We start from the raw sequence: 17,833 nt of genomic DNA, 5'->3' as shown, positions 1-17,833 counted from the left end.
AATATGCAAATTGGATGCCTTGGGCAGGGAAAACACTTCATGATTGCGGAAATTACTGTTTCCCCTTGGTTATTCTTACTAGTGGGATTATCAGGAATTTAACTTTATGGATTTTTTGGCATTCTACTCCATGGGCTGGGATAGAGACCAGTACCATAAATAATTCAAGAGCACACAGCTATATGGAAAAGATATGTGAATATATTTTATTTCCCTGAGGATTGATACAATCTTATAGTAGGAATGGAGCTGGATGGTGTCATTTTACTTCTTGGAACATTAATGTCCTATTTTTTCCTGTAACTGGCATTTACATGAAAGCTTTTAACCCAAAACAGCTTCACTTTCAGAAATTTTACAACCCATTTTAGAACCTACTGGGTGAATTTAAAGAAGAATTTTTTTTTCAACAAAAAGCAGTCTATGATTTAGGCCTATCTGTTATCTCTCCTCCCAACCCAGTCACATCAGACCCCGGAAGGTCTTGCCTCCCGCTCTTGGGGACTCTTGGCGGGTAGTGCAGTTTGTGGTGCTTTCAGGTCAGCCTTCCTGAAGGACAGCTCTGATCCTATCACAGTCTCCTGTTCACTGACTTTCAAAGGATTCCTTCTGCCTTCTGAATTCAGCTGAAATTCAAGATCCTTTACGGATCTTCCTTCAAACACCAGAGCTTCCTCACAAATGGCCCTCCGTGCTTGGCAGATCCCAGGAGGAGGCTGCCTTGCTTGGCCACAGGCTCTGCTTCTGTCCCCAGTGAGCGTCCTCATGGACGGAGTGCTTTTCTGACCTCCTACCTGTCAGACCCCATCCACAATTCAGATCCTCAAATGTCAGTTTCATCTCCTTGTTTCCTGAATGCTGGGATGAGCTTTTCCCTCCTCTAAAGCCCTCAACAGAATGAGTCCTCACAGGAGCACCCCCGCCCCCCCGCCCCATTCTATTCTCAGCAGCAGGCTGAGCTGCCAATTAACCTCGAAAACTCCAAGCTCCTCCAACCCAGGCCTGGGTGGGTGAAGCCTCAGTCTGATTTCTCCATACTCCCTTGTACAGATGTGCACAAATAATGAATCATCAGTAGGTATTTCCTGAATATACTGCACTGACATGTACTGTCAGCTCTCCATGTCTTCTGGTTTCACATCTGTGGGTTCAACCAACCCTGATCTTGTACTATATATATATAGTTAGACCTATGATGGCTGTGTCAGTATCAATCACATATAGACTTTTTTCCTTGTCATTATTCCATAAGCAATACAATGTATAACTATTTGCATAGCATTTATATTTCACAGGTAGTATAAGTAACCTAGAGAGGATTTAACATATACAGGAGGATGTGTGTAGGTTATATGTAAATATCATACCATTTTATATAAAGGATGTGAACACCCTTAGATTCTAGTATCCACGGCAATCTTGAAATTCATGCCCTGGAAATAAGCAATGAAGGATAACAGTATTTGAAAACTGATAATAATCTACTTTGGAACAAAAAGGAGAAATACAATGGGAAGCCTGGGAAGCAAAAAGAATTGGGAAAGATTTTGATCCATGGTTCTTGTTTCTGTTGGGAAGCTGTCCAAACAATACTCTAGGACACTAATCTAGCATTTCACGAGGCTCCCAGCACATTACCAAAATTTCATCCAACCAACATTTACTGAGTCATTGCTCTTGAACACATTCTCTACCAAGGACTCAGGTACAAGGATTCATTAGAAATGGTTCCTGTCATTTGGAAGCTAACAAAACCCAATGAAAGAATCTTGTAAAAACAAATATAATAAGGCAGTTTTGAAAAGGCAAAAGGTTCATGTGCGCAGAGGGGACTTAGTTGACCATGTATTTGAAAGTCAGGGATGGCTTCTGGAAGGAAGTAACATTTGACCAAGGTCTTAAAAGATAGCAGCAATCTGTTGGGTGAAAGGGCCATTTGGAGCAGAACCAACCCGTGTCCAAGCTTGAAGGATGGATATGCAGGAGAGATATATTCACAGTGGCTGGAGCACAGGACTGCACCCGGCTGAGGCTCAGGGGTTAGGCAGGGCCTGCCAGTGCAGGGCCTTCTAACGATGAGTTTGCAAAAGTTCATACTGCAGGCAGCAAGGAGCAATGAGGATCCTAAGAAGCACTTGATTTCCAGTGATTCTCACTCCTTCACATTACCTTCCCCCATTTTCCTAGCCTCGTGTAGTCCACCCAGGCACATTGTAGGATTGTGTACTCCCTGTTTATTAGTTCTAAGTATAGAACACAAAGCTTTAGTCTGTGTATTTTGACATTTACTTTAAGATATAAATATTTCAAATGCAAAGACATAAATATTCAAGAACAGAGCTTTTCAACCATTTGGTCCCTTAACTCACTACTAAACTTTTACTTTCCAACCCTTCTTATCATTGTGGTGGGATGGGTAATGACACCAAGGTACCTTCTGAAGGAGATGTGAGGATGAGCACTAGTCACTACAAGAAACTTACTGAGCTGCGATTTTGATGAATTTTTTCACCAGCTGCACTCGCTTGCCCAGCTGGGTGCAAAGGAGAATCTCTGTGGCCACCCAGAGCTGGACTTCGTTGCATCTCTGGAGCAGGAGGCTGAGGTTTACAGTGTGTTCCCCGCTTCCCTGTCTGCTGAATGTGAAGTAGATCAGCTCTTGCTGAAAGAAAATGTATTCATTCCAGGGTTTATTTTTCGTGCATCAGGTCAAGCTGACACAAAATTCAGTCCATTTTTAAGAGCTACCTCAAGAAGCCATTCCTGTATCGTTAATATGTTAATAGGAAACTCAAAATGATTATTCTTTAGTTTTAGAGATGCCTTATTCAATAGTGTTTCACCTAGAATATTTATGTGAAAATATTCTTTTCAGAATGCAAAGACAAATTTACATGAAAATCTAAAATATTCTAAAGTTTAAATCAAAGGCCAAACGGAATCCTCAAACTTCTAAAACTTGTTATGTGGAAAACCCAGCTGAAAATGACACTAGAACTCTTTGTTAAGGTGCACATCAGATCCAAAAGTCACCAAATTTTAGTGTGAATGAGAAAAACCAAGGATTGTCAAAGCTGAGATTGCTGGACCCACCCCTAATTTCTGATCAGTAGATCTGTGGAGGAGCTGGAAAAACAATCCATTACTTTCTTCCTCTTTGTTTGTTTGTTTGTATTGAGACACAATTCTACTGTGTTGTCCAGCCTGGTTTCAAACTTGTGGAATGTTTTCCTCTCAAATAACTGAGACCACATGCAGATGCACACTACCATGCACGGGTATGAAAACCTGTAATTCTAGCAAGTTTCCAGGTGGTGCTGGTAATGTGGCCTCGTTAACTGCCCTTTGAAAACCCCCGATATAAGATATAGTAAAAAATAAACAGAAAGAAACATAAGATTAAGGGCAAGGTCCAATAATTTACAAATACAAGCAGGTCCATAACTATATCAACTGATCACACATAAAACAGTAGATTTTTAAACAAGTGTATGTATTTTACAGAAGTAATACGTATTCTACAGGGCATAAACAGCAACACATCCCACTCTATAACAGCCTCTCAGAGTCCTGGGATTACAGGCATGCACAACCACTCCCACCTATGAAACACTTCAAAAGACATTCCAAAATGAAAATGAAGCTCAAGGTTCTCTAAATTGGGCGGGAGGTTTCCTCTTTTGAAGAAAAGGCCATTTCAGAATGAAAAATTTCACCAAATGGCAGAATAAATGCCACATATAGTTACATGAGGCTGTAACATTTTTCATCTCCTCACTCCCGTGAGCCTTTCCACCAGGCAAATTTACTCATTGTCATTAGCATTTTTCTCTTAACCTACTGTTTAAAATGTTTAATCTGTCCTCATGGGAGAAGCTGGTGGACAGAAAAATTTGAAAATATCAAAAATTTATAAGAAAGTATTTGAAGTCTTGTAGCACAGTCTAAATTTTAAGAAATGTTAAGTGGATGAATGTGTGTGTGTATGTATACATACATACACATAAACGATTCTGGCACAACTATTGTAAACATCATAAAAAATAGAAATATGAATATCAAAGGTAAAATTCTTTAATCTCAAAGCATCATATATGTATATATGTTAAATGCCCATAATAAATGTATATAAACATAAAAATCCAGCAGATCCATACTAATTTATATAACACGCAACATTATAAAAGCACTAGGCGTAAATAGAGGAAGATTATATATTCTGATTTCCCTAGGAGAGGGTCAGACTTCCAATATATTTCAAGTCCCCAAATATCTTTTGGGCCATGCTATCCCTAGCATAACTACATGACCACATGAATAAATATCTTGAAGAATGCACAGTTAAAACAGCATTAGCATTTAAAATCTTTTAATTCCTTACTCACCTCGTGAATTGAATTGAAGAGACTCCAATCAAAACTCATTAATTCCAGAGCAAGATCCCAAGTGTTCATTCCCAAAATTCTCATCGACCTTTGCTGTGATTCCTCATTTTCTGCAAAGGGGTTCTAAACCAACGGGAGCAAAAGGATCCTTAGTCCCAAATGTTTTACAGACCAGTGGCTGCCTGTGGAAAGGCACTAGAAGCCCAGATTAGAAAAGTAATCTTTCCCAAGTGCACTTAACATTTCCCCTGGTCTCTTCACCATCAGTGAGTTATAGCCAATTTAGGAACTAGTCTTGGAAACAGTAGAATGTGATCGATGATATTTCACTGAATTAGCTGGCCCCTCCTCCATCGTCCCCCTCAAGCTCACACCCACCCACCTACAAATCTGATTATAAAACACTGCCCTGGCAGACAGCATAATGAAAGCGACAGCCCTGAAATCAGTTTGGCTGCTGGTAAGAATTAATGTGCCAGCAGGGTTAGTATAATAACAAACAAAAGAAATGTCACAGTGCACTTCAGTAAAGACAGACATGGCTTTTACAGAAACATGTCTAATATGTCTCATCCCAGACATATATTTACAAATTTTATTAAAATGTTCATGGAAAGTGAAAAAATTTAACATGAAATAAAAAAATGAAAGCTAATTTCATTTACACCCCACAGTAGCTGGTAAGTATCCACTGCTTTCCCCACATGAATGGAACCTTGTCGCTATGAGGCTAGTAATAGTACTTCCTCAAAAGTGTTGCATGAAATTATTAAATGCCAACACAGCTTTAAATCTATCATCACTGTTAAAGTTATTAAAAAATAATTTGGCACTTTTCCAAAGTACTTGATAGTTTCTAAATAAAGTATAAATTCTCCCATTTGAGGGACTGGATTTGAATAGTTAATGACTGAAAAGCAAAAAGAACGAGACTTTGCAAAAATAAATGGCATGGTAAGATAAAGGGGCTATATCTCAGATGCCAAATAGTAGTTCCTACTTCTAACCTGAAAAATCATTTGCGTTTTAGAAGCTTTTCGCTATATGAAGAAATTTCCTAATTTTAAAAACTAATGACAAAAGACCTTCACAGAACTTTCCTATAGAATTGATTCTCCTCAGAACAGGTCTAGGCACAAACTGCCTCTATATTCTCAGTGTGAGAACTTAGTGTGGAGCTCAGAAAGCCCTAAATAAATGACCTTCCAGACATGGTTTTCAGATACTGGCTGAGTGGGAGGGCCAGGAAGACTGCCAGGAGACTGGGAAGCAACATCAATACCCGCTGAATCATTTGGAGCTGCAGGGATATGTTTACTTGGCTTTCTGTCCCTCTTACCTTTTCCTAAAAGTGCCCCTTACCCTGGTAGCTTCCCTTGGTTATTCAAAGACTTCTACAGCCCCAGCCAAGAAACACTTTATGTTTCTCTATCCTGTTTCTTCATGGTGCTAATCCTTGACTGCTAAAATTTACTAATGTGAAGGTGCTAGTGGGTACCTGTGCTTTTGTGTAAAATTCAATGCTCTATTTTGACTGAAATATTCCAGGGATGAGATGGCCAAATTGATGATTCCCCTGGAGATATGTGAGGCAGTGCCCAAAGCTGGTGGGGGAGCCATTCAAGGGCAGGATGGAGTCTGATTCCTCTTAGCACCTTCTGCACAGCACCCCTGTATTCCACTGAGACATGCCCAGGCTAAAGTCAGCCCCAGAGCCAAGCCCTGGGAACCACAGGAGGAGGCCATGTGGCAGAGGGAGAAGGGAATGAGGACAATTAGAGTATGGCCCCTCTACCACAAGGAGCGAGCCCCATAGCAGCTATATATCAGATTGTCCTCCTCCATGTGGAGGAGTAAAATCAGTCTCCAGCTTTACTCAAAAAGTCTGCAGTTTGTCTTGTTTCCCTGATGATATTCCACAGGACTCAGGACCCGCAGGAGGACAGAATAGGACAGGTCCAACTAAAGCAAAGGATTTCCTTTACATTTCTTCCCCATCATATACAAATTAAAGGAATGTGCAGGGGCTTCAAAGTGAAACAGAATAGGATTTAAAGCACTGGCACTCACCCTTATTTGGCTACAGGAAGCCAGGGAAAGTTACTTAGTCTTTCTAAACCTCACAGGGATACTGTGAGTCTTAAATGAGGCACATATGTGCCTGGTAGTAAGTATGCCGAGTGACAGTGATTAACATTATTCTCATAACTTGATAGCCTGTGGATAATTTTACATAAAATATTTTTAGTAAAGCAATTTTAGCTAGCCCATGTGGTATAAAGATCCTTCAAGTACAGTATACATACAATAGGAGCCAGCTAGGACCCCATGAGGAGTCCATGAGAGGAGAAGAGGACTCTGAGTCTAGAAGACCACGATCCACTGTTACAGCCTGCTCCTTCCAGGTGCTGATAGATCTAGACAGAGCCTATCTTTCAGAAAGTAACCTTAAGAGAGATCTTTAGGTAGAAAAACAGCAAACAAAGGTCCATTCAAGCATAAACATTCTTCAAATTTAAATTGAAAATAAAGAACGGATTCTACATTTCATTAAACTCTTGAGGGGCATCCCAAGCCCCATGGTTATGATCTCATCTTACACAGGGAAGGCTGATAGTCCGTTCTTCCTTCAAGGGCATGGAACAGCAAGAGTGCATCAACTGGAATGGGTCTCTTTCCCTTCAAATTTACCTAGGGAGCTTTCCTCAGCCTAATCTCCATATATACAACAAAAAGAAGAAATTGAATTAAAATTCCAGGAGAGGGAGTCATTTGTCTCAGACGCCTTATTTCAGGGAATCAGAAGGAAACAAGAATGGCTGGGCATGGTGACACGTGCCAATAATCCCAGCACTCTGGGAGGGTGAGGGAAGAGGATACAAAGCTTGAGCTCAGCCTTGGCTGGTTAGCTGTCAGGAGCAATGCTACATAATTTTAGGGGAAAATCATTTGGTTAGCCTAGTTCTCCTGCCTACAGCCCAGCTATGGAATTCCGAGACATAATTGCATTTTGGCCTCCGATCCCAACTGAGACCTCAATGATCCAGTGATGCTGGGATTCTCCAGGACAAGAAACATCCTGGGAGCTGAAAACATCCTGGGAGGAACAAACATCTACTCAGTTCCTCCTTGTTCTTGGATTGTTTCATCTTATTTACGCAGGATGTACTGACCTCTCTGCAAGTCATTTGTTAGACTTTGTTTCTCCCAATGTACTGAATAAAAGGTGCAGTAAGGTGGGGGCTTTTGTCTTTGCCACCCAGAGCAGCATTGATCAGACCCAAAGCTCAGCTTCTTCTCAGTCTCATTTTTCTACCTTTCCTGTAATTTGCCTTGTGTTACAATGGCTCGCAGGAGACTAGGACTTACTACAGAGGTTCTAGTAACATCCCCTTTCCCTGTTCCCTACAGTTAGTAACTAGCAAGATCCTGCCTCAAAATAAAAAAAAGGCCTGAGGATATCTCATCCACTTACATGCATCAATCCTGACATTTGTGTATTTTAACCACAAAGTTAGAGATCCTTACCAATGTGTCCGCCAGGTCCTTCCGGTAGACATATATCCGACCAGAGGCCTCAAAGGATTTGGAGATGGCCAAATCATTTGACTGAAGCTCATGCTTTTCTTTAATCATAAAAAAAGTTTAAAAATAAGAAACATAAGCGGGCCTACACAATACACAGAGTAAAACTTGCACAAGAAACATATTGAGAAGCACAGTAACTAGGATTTAAACTAAACTAATTCAGCCCTGCACACTACACAGTGATGCTAGTGGTATCCTGGACATTGCTGCTCAGAACCCATAGAGTGAAGCCCTCCTGAGGGCCTTCCTTTAATATCTAATCATTATAAGGACAGTGTAAGGAAGAAAGTAAAATTTACCCTAAATTAAATCTCTCCAAAAATAACCACACACAAATACTTGCAATTATTACGTATATATCATTCATAATTATTCATACACACATAAATATTTAGTTACTCTCTATATGGTTTTATATTCTACTTCATTATAGGCACTTACCCAGGTATCAAAATTATTTATGTGCCTCATATTTAATTGGTTATGTAACAGGTTGATCATTTAATCTTTCTTCTATTGTTGGACATTTAATAGTTTCCAATTGTTTTGGTGACATACATGAAACAGCATGATACGTGTTAAGTACTAGCATAGAGGCTGGCCTATAACAAGTACTTGGCAAATGGGTTCTATCATCATAGCAGCCATAATATATACTGCTCAAGTCAGGACTTTTGTGCATAAATCCTTTTTGGCTTATAGGTGATTTCTTTAAGACGAATTCCCAGTCCTGAAATTACTGGGTCAAGAGGAATGAATAATTGTAAAGTTTTTGATACAAAGTGTCAATCTGTTTTCCAATTCTTCTTAGAAAATAAATTAACACATTTTCCTAAAAGACAGAAAACTTGTATACTGACCAAGATGGATTATTACTTTGGGTAAGTTTGCTGTTTTACTAAAACAAACAAAATTCTCAGTATATTTTGTATTTTTTTTTTTAAACTGGGAATTGAGGAGCCTGGCGTGGTGGTGCACACCTGTAGTCCCAGCACTTGGGAGGCTGAGGCAGGAGGATCACAGTGAGTTTGAGGCCAGCCTGGGCTATTCAGTGAATTCAAAGCCAGCCTGCACTATAAAGCAAAACCCTGCCTCAAAAAACCAAAAATAAATAAATTAAAAGACCTGTGAATTGTACCCAGTACTTTGCACTGAGCCATTCTCAGCCCTTTTTTATTTTGACACAGGCTCGCTCGCACTGAGCTGCTAAATCGCCCAGGCTGCTCTCGAATTTGAAATCCTGCCTCAGCCTCCCAAAGTGCTGAGACTTCAGGCGTGAACCCCTACAACTGGGTCTATTTTGTACTTCTTATCTATTGGTGAAGTTGAATACTTTCTGCCTATTCCTCTTTTATTTCTCTTACTGCATTCTGTTCCTATTCTTTGACTTTTTTCTACACTAGTTGAAGCCCTCTAATAATACAATAGCTTTCTTCAGAGAAGATGCTCTCCTCCAAAGCACAAAACGCACACAGGAATTCTACTGTGACATAATCAAGGTCTCTTAAGGCAGCCCCTCAGTAATCCAGTACAACTGGGAAATGCCATGTTTCATATACCTTTGGCATACTCACGACATAGAAAACATTATGGGGACAGAGCACAAACTCCTGGGCTCTTAACCTGTTACTCATTAGAAGCATGATTTGTGTCTTTTCCTAAGTTAGACTTAAAAGTGACTTTTGCTAAGATCTGTGACTCTTCACTTGCGCCTAGAGATGCCCAATAGGTAACTAAAGGTATAATGAAGCTTGACCTCCACTTTGTGGAACTCTGGGCCAAGTCCTGGAGTATCCGTCTAAAAGCTGGCAAAGGAAGTTTAATAACCCTAAACTTACTTAACCTATCTTGATTACCCTTTAAGATCAAGAACAACTATTCCCAGAAGTCTCTATTGTTCTAAACCTATGGTCACCTTGGATTCCAAGAGAGCCCCATGTGACTGAGACGGCCTCATGTCATGAGGATTCCTGTCCTGGGAACCCAACTGCCCCTTCCATCTGAGGATTCAGCCCCAGCCTGCTTTAATCCCCAGTTGTCTCCACTGCCACAAATCAATAGTATAAGGATGTTGGGGTGTGGACAGGGGTGGTCAATGGTCCCACACAGCTGGATTCTGAAGTCTTTTCAGGTTTATTAACATACTACAGGAGATTGGAGCTGATTTTTAACCTCTGAGTAAGTGGGCAGGTTATTGTTATGATATACTATACGCATACCTGCCCTTACAAAAGCGCTAGAAAACTAAAGCTATGAGAATAGTTCTGCTTCTTTTAGAAAAATTCACAAACATTTCCAACATCTTTAAACCTTTTTGACAAAAAGAACAGATCTCATCATTTCATTCGGAAGTAGTAGAGAAATATTATTTGTGAAACATTATGTAACTAGAGCAAAGGAATACATTAAGCTCTGTTTTAATTTTTCTTTAATTAAAACATTGTTTCAGAGATAATAAAATACAGGCAGAAAGGCTCTTTACAGACGAAAAAAAAAGACAATCTAATGCATGGAAAATGATGGCACATTTCCAAATCTGTGGGATAATTCAGGAGATAAGCTGATATTTCCCATGCTGATTAGCAACGGATCTATACACATTAGAACACCACTGCCCACCCTGGTGAATCTAATTTAATGGAGCATGAAAATGGTACTTCACAGCCATCAAACAGATACTGGGTAGTGAAAGAACCATGCCTAAGTTGCCAGATTCTGAACGGCCCTGGACTGAATGAAATGAGCTCCTCAGGGACATAGGTCTCAGTTGCGTTGCGAAGTTTACATGAGTCCCTTCCTTCTCCAGCACCTCTCAACTCAGCAGGGATCCAGTGGTCACTTCCTGCAATAGTACTGTCTTGAGAGGCACATGTTGGTTTTGATGAAGGTTAATACTATTTAAAATCATTTATTGTTTTTGGCCACTCAAAAATTAAGTATAAAATCCACTTATCATATTAATCTGAAATATCCAAAATATATTATTAGTAATTTAATAACTTCCTGATCAAAATTCATCAGGTCCAAATGTTTCTCATATTTTTGCCACAAACATGCTTAAGCATCTGTTCTACCACTGGGCTATACCCTAGCCCTAAATAACATTTGATAGGATGTACAGTGAGAAGTTTTTAGGCCTAAGGAGAAGGGCTCTGTTTGCATAGGTAGTCGATGCACTTGCAGGGCCATTTTACTTACCTGCGAGTTAGAAAATTCTGTTACATAATATTTTAATGTGGAATATACTCTGGGATTCATCTTCCCCTATAGCATAAAAAGAGTAACACTATCTATCTCCCCTCTTTTCTCCCAGGTTGATTAATTCACACAGTGCTTCCATTTGTCGACTACTGATGCTCAGTCACTTTCTTTGTATTTTCCTCAGGGTTAATGAGATATTAAATAAAGATTGTAAGCCAAAAAGAAGGCCATCGACATTGCAATTTGACAGGCCCTTGTGAAAACAAAGGGGTCTGTTCCAGCCTTGTAGATCAATAGTGTCAGCTTGTAATCTGTGTGATCTTATTCAAAACAGACAATGAACCTTTCTCTGAGGATAAATAAGGCCCAGCGGAAGGAGAGCTTTCACCAGTTCTCACTCCCCACATCCACCTAGAGAAACACTGCCCTGTGAGCTTAGGCTTATTGTACATTTTCCTTTCTTCCAGTGGGGAGTCGATGTATTAAATTGTCAGCCAGCAATACGACTAGTTCAAGGCCATTTTTCTTTTTTTTTTCTCTACAGTAATTTCACCCTTTAGCAATTTCCCAAGTTCATTTAAAAATGAAAATGGAAGGCTTATCTAAGTGCAAAATACAAAAAGCTTTATAATGCTATAATACATTTCAAAACACCAATGCGCCTCTCTATTCAGTTCTTGGGGAGGAATTTCAGTATCCAGCGGTACCCCACTGTTGTCATGGAAACACCTCTGGTAGGCAGCTTCTTATTGTTACTGCGGTCATCCAGCTGTGGGCTCAGAAGGGAGGAGCAGCACAGTTAACGTTACAAAAATGTCAACTTTCTCCTTTTGGAGGCAATCTAGTGTAAGAGTAATATTCAAAGACAGAAAATAACTTACCCCCAGAGAACATGATGGCCACCAGAGCCAGATCTTCTTCTGCATGTTGGATCTTTTCTGCTACGACCTTCAGGATCTCCTGGGCTGTACTGGAAACCTTTGCCTTCACACTGACATAGGAGTGCTCTGTTATATACACGTGGCAAAAAACTGCAGAAGTCAAAAGAATTGTTCATGAGCAGAGAAGTCTGGTCATGTGGAGCAGACTATTTCAAAGTGAGACATCTAACTTGCTATTCATGTATGCACATGAGGGACTGAGCTATCTGCCTTTGAATATATGCCTGCTAACACAGGAGACACAGATGCTACAGAGCTGGCAAAGAGGCATGTGTGGTAGTTGGGCTGCCCATACTATAGGGGAGACTGAGTCACACCAGTGCATGTTCCTGGTAGAGGAACATATAATACATTGGAAACCCTGCTATGCAGACTGTACTTCTGAATCCCTTCTTTAAGAATTGCTGAGATCTCCCAAAGCAGTGTATTAAAATGTCTAACTCATAAATTTTTATTTTACATTCCATTTCAGGGCAGTCTCAGTGGCCCAATCAAGAACAATGCATTTGCTATTGGAATTCTCATAAGCGTAGCTAAACATCTGTCACTTGCCTAGTTTTCGGTTTAGCTTTCTCAGGGTTTTAAGAATGACATCCCCGCCCCCACATCAAAGTGGTGATCAGTTTAGCTTCCAAATGGAGATCACATTTTTAGCCTTTTAAATTTCCTTTTTATTGTTTGTGGTGATAAAAATTATTACTAGGGCATTATCACTATTAAAGTGAACAGGTCCTGGAAAATTTTTTCTTTTTGATTTGAATTCCAAAACCTGTCTTAATAGCAATGGACGTAACTGACACCTTGCTTCTTATGTTAGCTACACTGAATGTCTAGAACACTGGCTGCTTTAGAACAAACAGAAGGATAACAACATACTTAGATAGTTCATGCTTTTGTGTTGCAAAAAAACTGGGGGAGAGAGTAAGCTCTTAGAGAAATTTCATGTGCAATTTAAATAGCACCACAAAAATAAACCCAGGAATGGTTTCATAGAAATGCAAGTAAAGCAAAAGCCTAACCATGTACAGAACCTCAAAGTAAACACACTACAGAGGCAGATGAGAGATTTTGTTTAGGTTTATTGGGTGTGTCACTAAAACACTAGCTTCTAACAAATAATTGTTGTATAGTTTGTCAAGAGACTTGTGAGATGGGAAAAAAAGATTTTCCTCCTTCTATATAAAAATGCAATTTTTTGAGCAAGGCATAAATCCAGTCTACAAAGCACTAAATGCAGGGTAAATTTGTAGCTTGCTTAATAAACTGATGAGCAAAAAAAGCCCAGGGGCCTTCAAATAGCCTCTTCCAAGCTCAGCTTGGAAAACTATACAATTAAATTATAAGATAAATGGGCAAGAAGGGTCAGCAATTAACAAATTAGGAGGCAAGATAATTTTGTTTCCTCTCTTACTTGGGGCAGATGACCTAATGTGACACAATAGAACCCCATCCATCAGCAGCACTGTATATAAACATCACAAAAGAGGCAAGCTTGTGACATTTTGTACTTTTTTTTTTTTTTTTTTGGTACCAGGGATCGAACTCGTGTCCTTGAGCTTGCAAGGCAGGCAGCAGAACCACTGAGCTAAATAAATCCCCGGGCCCTACATTTTGTACTTTAAATGTTCAAAAAATTGGTCAATTATCAAATGTTTACACTTTGAATTTCAACAGATGGAGAAAGGTGAGTCAAGAGAGAATCTCAGATCCACACTAGCATGAACATTTTTTAAATTCACTATTTCCCAGCTTTGCCTTTGACTCAATCTTTATCTAAATAGGAGTAAACCACTGCCACCATTTTGGTTCTAGTATAAATATTCACACAGAAAAGCACACCAGCATCTAAAGGATGCGAAAACAGCCTTTTCCCCTGTATTGAATGAATGGGCCATCTTCACTGGAGGCCATGATCCTGTCTCTGGACCCATTGGAAGTGCAGCATTGCCTGGCACTGCCTTGCCTTGGAGGAATTTCTACTACACACCTTTCATTATTCTCTCCAAGATTTCCTTCTCTAAATCTCAGGGACTGACTCAGCCAAAACTCTGTACACTGGCTTTGGTGGCTTTTCCAGTTAGTTGTAGGCAAAAGTCTGAAAGAGTTGGGGAGTTGGGGAGAAGGCTCAGGGAGGACAAGGCTGAGTTTCTGGTGTATTCTGCACCTCTATCCTAGAGCACAAGAGGGCTCTTTGCATCCTCTCCTTTCTTTGCTTCCCAAACTAAATGTAACTTTGGTTCTGGGGACAGTATTATATGACTTAAGACAACTGTAACCTCAAAGCAAGAAAAGGAAAACCATGCTATTTGATACTAAATGTTTGTCAGAGGGGGACGACAGTGAGAAATGACAGCTAAACATAGGCTGATGTATTCGTGGAGGGCTGTAATGGTGACCTGCTACGAGTTCACCTATCCCAAACCTCGGTTAAAATCCTACTCACTTTCCTCTGTTTCCGCCACAGTTCCTCTATGCTGGAGCCAGTTCTCCTTAAGACTGAATTGGTGGAAAAGGGCTTTATTCTGTGAGAAGGGAGAAAGAGAACAGTGAATATATTCCTGCCCTTTGGTAAACCATAGCTGCTTACACATGTTCCAAAAGAGCCATGCAATTTTTCTTAAAAATATGAAATCTACCCATCCAATCTAGGAAAAACAAACTGGGTGTAGCCTCAATTAATAAATGGGGAGATAGAGATTCTTCTGGGCAATATGATGGGCCCAGGCCAAGGTCAGTAGCAGGCAAAAAACTTCTCTAATGATTCCCTCCCACATGCTAGAGAATACCCCACATTTCTCACCTCTGGCTGCTGCAAACATTCACAGATTCTCCCCAAGCCAACATTAACCTCCAAGTCACAGATACCAGAATAGAGCTTCTGCTTTTTACATTTCTCACAAAAGCAACTCTGTGAAATGTTTTCATATTCTTAATGTAGTTCATAGGCTTCTTAGAAGAAACAGGTGCACTATTCATTGTGATTACCCATCTACAAAACATGGGCTGGACATTGCGTTCTGTATTTCTCCCTTATCAAGTTCAACAGGAACATACTCATGCATGCTACCACCACTCCTTCTGTCATGTTCAGAGTGCAAGCCTTTTCCTTACATGAATTTCTTATACTCTGAATCAAGATTCTTAGATTTTTGGCATAAACTTTGTAAACTTCAAATTTTTATCAGTTTAGGGACAACAGGGAAGCTCTGAGACTTCAAAATGCACCATAAAGTATGTACAACATCACATAGTCAAAGTATATTGCTAAAATCAGATATGCACCACAGAGATATACACCACACAGCAGAGCAGGAAAGTACAGGCAGCCTCAGCACCAGACTTCCCTGCTTTGCCTTGTGATGCTTTAGGCAAATACATTTTAATTATGAAGAAATGCCAACCCAGGCAGGGCAAGGTTTCCAACCAAATCACCCGATTTCAGATACAGAAGGGTCTGCTTACCTTCCTTTGTGGTGAATATTCATCTACGGTGCTGAAAAGAAAAAGTTAAGGAGTTAGTTTTTTCCCCCCAAACTCAGAATAATGCTGTTATTGTTATGGAAGACTAATTTTCAGGGAATAGGCAGAGGACTTTCTTCTTTACAAAAAGATAGAACACCTGCCTACTCAAGAAGCTGAGGCAAAAGGATCATAACTTTGAGGACTCCCTGGACAATTCAGTGAGACCCTGTCTCAAAAGAAAAGTATAAGTAGAAAGGAACAGAAATGTAGCTCAGTGCTAGAGTGTTTGCCTACCATATGTAAGGACCTGGTTCATTGCCCACCAACACTCATCCATGCCCCCCACCCTGTATTCACTAATTTACTATGTATAGCACACTTCACATTGAGCTCTGGATTTCAAACAAACTAGGATGAAAAGAAGCTATCTATTTAACCTGTATATTGTGCTTCCTTCCCACAAAAAGGGAAACCAGGAATTGATGGGGAAATTGGATTTATTAAGCCCGTGGAACCTTAGTCCACAGAAATTAATTTTTTTTTGAGTAGTAATATTTAGTATACAGAAATGGTTTTCTCATTATAGCGGAGCATTGTAGGTGAAATTATTACTTAAGATAGCTAAATAGTTCAGTATGTTTTCCAGGCTGTTTCTCTGTGTGGCAGAAATTGGGGACATTCTGCAGATCCTGTCTCTGATCAGAGATGATTCCCACTGCTTCTGAAGGCCTTGGCCGCTTGTAATGAAACTTGCCCTGGGGCCATTTTTGTACATCATTAAGTTAACCATAAATTGCAGGTATCCATCTTACACTCAGAAAAAACACTTTTCTCTCTACTTGTACAGTGGGGCTAGACAAAAATGGATGAATAAAAAAATATGAGGTTCAAATTTTCTGCTAGAATATAAGAGTATTTTGTAATCTTATATGAAAGAAGGAAGAATTGCATCTTTAAAAAAAAAAACAGTACAGGGGATTGAAACCTGGGCCTCTTGAAAACTACGTACTTGCTCTACTACCTATCCTTAGCTCAATCATTTAATATAATTTTCTTATTTTAATCTATTATTTCCCATTCTAATATATTTTTAGTAGAATTTATTAAATTCCACCACTGCATTTAATGCATGTGTCTTATAAGAGATGATTTTGATTCAAACATCTTTTTCCCTCTTTTTCTGCTACATATTAATAGTTTATACTTTCACATTAGCCTCAAGGTATGGATATTTAATATATTGTGGGCTGTCATAAAAGACCCCAACTCATAACATTCATTTCTAACTGTTCTCTAACTTGCAACTGATTTTTATTTATTTTTATTTTTATTTTTTGGAATTTTTTGGAATTTTTTTTTTTTTTTGGTACCGGGGATCAAACTCAAGACCTTGCGCTTGGCAAGGCAAGCAGCAGAACCACTGAGCTAAATCCCCAGCCCTTGCACCTGATTTTTAAATGTCTAAATGTGCAATTTTGATGATTGAGAACTAAGGCTTATAAATGGTTCGTTTGCTGCCTTAGATAGATTTTTTTCATTTGCAACTCTTTTTACTAAAATTAAACAAGGACTTAAATCTCAAATCAGTAATCTAAAAGGCCTGAGTTAGCATTTTTTTCTAGAACTGTATTTATGACTGCTGAAATCATGACAAAAGCTTTCCCAATTGTACAAACTAGTACACCGTAAATCACAGAACAACTTTCTCTCAAATGAACTCTTTAAACTATATCTGCAAACCAAATAAAGACTTGATGCTTTCAGTTACTAAAACTAATAAGGAGCGTCAGTGATAAAACCCAGTAAAATCAAGTGTGGTCAAGGTGCAGGATTAATGAGGGTTATTTATGGACTATTATTGGACCTGCAAGCACCAGTGAGTTGATGGCTTTCTTTAATCTTTCTAAATTCATAAGAAATCTCAAGGAACTCATAAAATTGAGTTTTTGAAATGTTCCATGACTTACTGGGATTTATTCATTAAACTTTTTTTCCTGTTCCATAAAGCTATAAGCCCCAAAGTAGACTTAAATAATAATCTGTTAAATAATTGTTTTTATACACCCAGCTAGTTACAGCCAGTTTGTTTATTTAACCATCTGAAACAGAGCTCTTAAAAAAAGTCAGTAAGTTGGATTTAGTGTTCTTTCATTTTGAGATATAAAAATACACAATTTACTACTAGATAAGCCAAGGAAGCCAGATGAATTTCAAGTCAAAATGGTCAAAACAACTGAGTCTACCGTAGTGGTGCAA

At 39.3% G+C, this 17,833-nt stretch overlaps 1 protein-coding gene across 2 annotated transcripts in view; it reads right to left on the bottom strand.

The window, feature by feature from the left end:
* The window catches only part of Rapgef5 (Rap guanine nucleotide exchange factor 5), a 226,458-nt gene that overhangs the window by 24,377 nt on the left and 184,248 nt on the right, over positions 1-17,833 (bottom strand). For both annotated transcript variants that reach the window (XM_013070290.3, XM_021254134.2), the window contains 6 exons: positions 15,578-15,608; positions 14,559-14,637; positions 12,056-12,205; positions 7,914-8,011; positions 4,386-4,508; positions 2,484-2,662 (listed from right to left, as the gene is read on the bottom strand). In XM_013070290.3, the coding sequence (XP_012925744.2) occupies positions 2,484-2,662; positions 4,386-4,508; positions 7,914-8,011; positions 12,056-12,205; positions 14,559-14,637; positions 15,578-15,608 (660 nt within the window). The remainder of the gene's footprint in view (positions 1-2,483; positions 2,663-4,385; positions 4,509-7,913; positions 8,012-12,055; positions 12,206-14,558; positions 14,638-15,577; positions 15,609-17,833) is intronic.

Source organism: Heterocephalus glaber, unplaced genomic scaffold (genome assembly GCF_053883595.1).
Source record: "Heterocephalus glaber isolate CG9 unplaced genomic scaffold, H.glaber_assembly_v1.0 deba00000676, whole genome shotgun sequence".
Taxonomy (NCBI): Eukaryota; Metazoa; Chordata; class Mammalia; order Rodentia; family Bathyergidae; genus Heterocephalus; species Heterocephalus glaber.
Note: the sequence above shows the minus strand (reverse complement) of the source record. Positions and strands in the feature narration are given on the sequence as shown.